Source organism: Cyclospora cayetanensis, unplaced genomic scaffold, assembly GCF_002999335.1.
Source record: "Cyclospora cayetanensis isolate NF1_C8 unplaced genomic scaffold, CcayRef3 CcayRef3_contig_250, whole genome shotgun sequence".
Taxonomy (NCBI): Eukaryota; Apicomplexa; class Conoidasida; order Eucoccidiorida; family Eimeriidae; genus Cyclospora; species Cyclospora cayetanensis.
Genome location: NW_020312204.1, coordinates 27,953 through 33,439, shown reverse-complemented (window position 1 = coordinate 33,439; position 5,487 = coordinate 27,953). Strand labels below are relative to the sequence as shown.

The 5,487-nt window shown below is 55.3% G+C and overlaps 1 protein-coding gene across 1 annotated transcript; it reads right to left on the bottom strand.

Moving 5' to 3' along the window:
* Nucleotides 1-779: 779 nt before the first annotated feature.
* On the bottom strand, nucleotides 780-5,487 carry LOC34619532. Its single transcript, XM_026338348.1, has 10 exons — nucleotides 4,896-5,487; nucleotides 4,308-4,694; nucleotides 3,778-3,889; nucleotides 3,184-3,354; nucleotides 2,660-2,957; nucleotides 2,072-2,162; nucleotides 1,691-1,850; nucleotides 1,429-1,553; nucleotides 1,048-1,157; nucleotides 780-839 (listed from the first exon to the last, which is right to left on the bottom strand). Exons 1-10 carry the CDS (start codon nucleotides 5,485-5,487, stop codon nucleotides 780-782), a joined length of 2,106 nt encoding a protein of 701 aa, XP_026194133.1.

Sequence of the window (5,487 nt, the reverse complement as noted above, 5' to 3'; positions counted from 1 at the left end):
TGTGATTGTTGGCGAGTTGCCTGCAAAGCTTGAGACGTTTAGCAAACGTGCTGTAAAAAGCTTAGACATGAACCTTATGGATGCAACCGGCTTTCGCGCGATCACGCAGGCTGCAGCGCCCGCTTGTAACGTGTGCATTTTGCATATCTGAAACTTCCTGATAAGCAACAGTGCAAGGCCCTAGAGGGTGCTGTCTAGCAAGCTGCGCACGGTAGAGCTGTACAGCAAAGAGCGCAAAGACATCATGATCTACAACCTCACGCAGCTGCAAAACACATGCTTGTCTCCTTGGTCGGTGCAACTAGGAGAGTGGGTAGCTTTGGGGCCGAAGGCAGCAGCGAAGAAGGAGCGAATTTGGTAGAGACGGCGAGGGAGCTAGGGAGAGTGAGAAACAGCAGCCCGCAGTCCCTAGCTGACTGAATGCGTCTACATACAAAAAAACGAAAGCAAAAAGGAACGAGTGCAGCTGGAGCTCTGCCTGCCCTTAGGCTGGCGAATTCTCAGCTGGAAGCGTTCTAATGCTTCCTATGGCAGCAGCAGCCACGCAAAAATCGCATGCAAGATACAATAGGCCGGTGAGTGAAGGCCCTCTTCCTTGCAACTACCGGGTGCTGCTCCGTGAGCCGTACGAACCCCGCCAGTATGCTGAAGACTCCCCGTGGCCTTTCGCGTGCACTGCGTCCCTTAAGGGAACCTGCCATAGGCCACGCGAAGGCTGAAAAATGAGTAGACAGCCCTTAGAGAGAACCAGAGGATTTGCTGGAGAGGCAAGCCTCCGTTCAAATGTCGAGCCCATTCATTGTTGCGTACACCCGAGGCATATCAAACAAAACCATTTCCTGGTGCGCACAGCCACCCCATACGCAGGACTACCCCACAAAAGCGTCGCTCGGTGCTGCAGCGGTGGCATAGGAGCAGCGCTTACCGGCTGCCACAGCATGGACCCCAGCAGATGCTTGAGCAACAGCACACGCAAGACTGTACCTTGGGCAACACTTTCACCAGCAATAGCAGCAACACACGCTAGGCGCACGACAAGCGTCTTACATTGTGTAAAGACAATCGAGCGTTTGTAGCCCCCGCGGCGATGAGAGCAGCCTCGACTCGTTGTCTCTCGACATTACACCCAAACAGGCCCAAGCGCTTCAGCTGTTTCCCTGCAGGAACACACAGCAGAGCTGTCGAAGGGGCGAATTCCTAAGCTTTCAGCGCATTTCGTTGCGAACTTCCCCCCCTTCTCCCACGCAGAGCAGCGCAGCGGGCGAAACACGGAGGCAAGGCAAGCATGCCAGTCAGTCATACAGGAAAAGAGACAACAAACGGTTTTTCAAGGAGTGTCTCGTCTGGAGCAGCGAGCCATACAGGCGCATGCTGCAGCCGCGTGTGGGGAGGCAGCACAAGCGCTATCCCTCGCAGGAGCATAGATACCTGAGGCAACGGTGAAGGGCGAATCGGAGAAGGCCGAAGTAACCCTCCAGCAATGCGAAACGTCAAGAAACTTTAGCAGAGGCAGCTCAGCCAGCAGATGCGCAAGCAGGCCGTCGTCAATAGCTCTGCAGAGCAACGAAAGCAGCAACAGGCAGGCGAAAGCTTCACCATTCAGCACAGTGCTGCTGCCGATATTATCAGGAGGCATAACCACATGCCCGGTAGCTCGAATCAGCGGCTGGGGAGCCTCAAGAGGGCTCACGCAGTGTGGCTCAGCTTGAGGCGGGAAATCGATTGGAGAGAAAAGGCGAGACGGAAGAGACAGGCGCGAGACACAGGTCCCGTGCACGACAAATCCAACATCTGCAGCTTCGAGCAGCCGTCCACCACTGCTGAGACTGTTGTCGTTGTGACTGCGGTGTCTATACACCCCACAGAAGCAGAGGAAGGGCACCGACGCAGATACCACATGGCGGCCACACTGGCGAAGCACACGTGCGCAGGAGGCAGTGCATCACGGGGGTTCTTTCAACGCGCTGGGAAAATCAATAAAAGCTTTCTCTCTCCTAAAATATCCCGCTGCCAAGACATCCCGCACGGCTTTACTGCCACAGCTCCTGCAGCCTCTGCTGCAACTGCTTGCCTGCGAGAACGAGCGCTTGAAGGTTAGACAGAGAAGCAAAGACGGCGGCAGAAGAGTCGTCGATGGCCGTCCCTCGGAGGTCAAGAAACTCCTGCTCGCCCACACGAAATCCACTGCACAGGAACCTTATTTTTGGCACTCCTGCGCTTCTTGCTGCAGTTCCTAGACGCGAACTACATACATGGACATGTGCAAACATTACTTATACAGGCAAGCACACACATACACTCCTACATACATGCACACACACACACACATACATACACTCATACATACATACGCACACACTCATACATACATACGCACACACTCATACATACATGCACACATACTCATACACACACACACACATACACTCGTACACTCATACATACACACATACACTCGTACACTTACACCTACACCCATACACTCGTACACTCATCCATACATACGCACATACATACACTCGTACATACATACACACACACACACACACACTGCTTCCAAAGGCCGCAACGCCTGAGCCCGCAAAGAGCTGCTTTGACGTGGCAGAGGCAGCGCACAAACAGCAAAGATCAGACAGTAGCGGGAGACATGAGCCCTCACGAGTGTCTTGGCTGCTGCTGCCAAAACTGCAAAGTCCTTCATCTCGCTGCAACGAGCGAGAGAGAGAAATTTGACTGGCGAGATGCACTCCTCTTCCTGCTGCTGCTGCACATGCTGCTTGTGTTGCGGTGTGAAAAGGGCCTTAAGCGCGCGGCAGGTGAGGCGACAGCATCCCCTGGCTCCCGCTGTTAGCCCCAATGCCACGCGTTCAAGCCGCGGCAGCAGGCCCAGTGTGGAGAGTGCCTCATCTGTCAACGAGAAGGAGTCTCTCAAGTCAACACACCGGAGTTCGCGCAGCCTGCAGCACGACACGCACAGAGGAAAGCATGCGGGGGATAGGGGGGGATGGAGACGGTCGGATGGATGGAGGTGGTGGGCGCCTGGGATGGGGAAAGGGGCACATCGCATGCAAGCGGGTGTGCTGGGCTCCAGCGGCGGCACTTGCATGCCTGTGGTAACCTTGACTCCGTTATCCATCCACAAACTCGCACAGGCAGGAAAGCGGCTGCGGAAGCATGTCACACCTGAGCAGCAGCGTCCTCAGACTCTTATCCGTCAGTCTGTTGCAACGCCGCAAGACAAGAACCTGCAGTTTCTGGGGCAAGGCGCTGCTACGAGCTCTGGATAGCCGCTCCAGCTGAGACGCACTCAGCCCACCGCCTGCGGTGACCTCTAGCAGCCGCAAACTCGGGGAGCTGCATGCAAAACAGCCGCAAAGGCGATGATAGCAACTGCAGCAGCAGCAGGAGCAGCTCGCTCCGCGTTCAAAAAAGACGCACTCTCTCTCTAGGTCTCTTTCCCTCTAGAAGAAGAAGTCGCGCCCGCTGCGTAAATGGCAGGTGCTGCTGCTCTCTTCGAGGCGGCCATGGCAGCGGTGACATCAACAACAATAGCAGCAGTGATGACATCAGCAACAATAGCAGCAGTGATGACATCAACAACAATAGCAGCAGTGATGACATCAACAACAATAGCAGCACTGATGACATCAACAACAGCAGGGGCAGCGATCCGTGCAGAGCAAGCCATCTCAAAGTGTGTGTTGTTATGTTGCTCTACAGGATTTTCGCTTGGTGAGGTGTCTAAGTCGTCCAACCGTGGGGTGAAAGAAAGCTTGCCTCATGATTGCCTTTACGAGGGTCTCTGCAAAAGTGGTAGACATCGAGGCATCCCCAGAGAAACGTAACACGCGGCGCTGACGACGAACGACTCCTGCGAATCGGCGACATGCTGCAGCATTAGCAGCAGCAGCAGGGAAGCCGACAGCAGCAGCAAAGGGCACATGAGCTGGCGAAAAAAAATTGCGCCTTCGGTAGATCCCGGTGCCGTGTAAAAGCAGCGGGGGAGCGACAAAATCGCGAAAGCAGCATCGGCAGTAGCAGGAGCAGTAGCAGTAGCAGTAGCAGGAGCAGTAGCAGGAGCAGTAGCAGAAGTAGTAGCAGAGGCATTTGCAGTAGCAGTAGCATGTGCAGTAGCATCTGCAGTAGCAGTAGCATGTGCAGTAGCAGAAGCAGTAGCATCTGCAGTAGCAGTAGCATCTGCAGTAGCATGTGCAGTAGCATCTGCAGTAGCATTTGCAGTAGCATGTGCAGTAGCGGCATCAGCAACAATCGCTTGCGGAGCGTTAGCTGCAAGAAGAAAGACCGACTCATGCCGAGTTCTTTTCCGCCATAATCGAGAACTTGCAGCACCAGCGGCTCTGGCAGCTCTGCCCATGGTCGCGAATGCGAAGCAGCAGGAGTAGCAGGTGCCATACAATCCACGAAACTGCGGCTATTTTTCGAGTCTGCGATGGTTTCTTTCTTTGTGATAGCTGAACAGGAGGAGACTCTTAGAGCCTCTGTGTCTGTGGCTGGAGAGCTCTGTCCTACGAAACTCTGCAGAGCGGGAGAAGACGCCCCCAAGGCAAGTCTGTAGCCTCCGGAATTCTCGCCTTTTCGTGTGGTGGTAAAGGCATTGCCGCAGCTAGAGGCGCTCATGGCAGAACCAGCAACACGTGGGGGTATGACATATGAGGTCCCCCAAGATGTGCCCGCTTCGTTCTTTCGGTGTGTTTTGCGAGATCGCTCTGCTCCAAAGGAAAACGCAGAAATGCTGCAACTGTTGCTACTGCAACTGCTGCTGCTACTGCTGCAAACGCTACTGCAACTGCTGCTGCAACTGCTGCTGCTACTGCTGCTGCTGCAACTGCTGCTGCAACTGTTGCTACTGCTGCTACTGCAACTGCTGCTGCTACTGCTGCGTTTCAGTTTCCAGCGAAAAGGCACAGCTCGCGCCCCTTCAGCGTCTGATGCAGCCACTGTTGGCTCTCCAAAGGCTGCTGCAACGGCACCACAGAAGCCAAAGGCGTCTTGAAGAGGACGCTGCATTGCCGGTGCAGAGTCATTCCTGGGCTTCCTCGCCTCACTTCCTGACGCTTCCCCTTTGGATGCCGTAGGAGACACAGTTGCTGCAAGATCTTTGGCGAGAAGCGCTCCTGTTCCCGATGCAGCGACTGCCGTTGCCACAGCTGTGTCGGCTGCTGCTCTTGCGGGCAGGCAAGGCACTGCAGCCACGAGGTGTCGGGGGGCAGAGGCATCCTGTTGCGCCTGGCTGTTGAAGAGGCTGCAGTCTAACTTCCTCGAGTTTGTGGTGGTTCCCCCCGAGTCTTCCGCAGGCTTTGTATCGAAGAACTGGCGAATCGCCTCAGCGGAGAGCTGAGCTCCTCTAGCGGTCCTGCTGCTCCTGATAGACAGCAGTGTCGCTCTCCGTTGCTGCCGAGGCATGCTATAGCATGGGGAGGCCCCTCCCGCTGGATTTGCCCCTGCTGCCGCCACGCCATCCGGCAT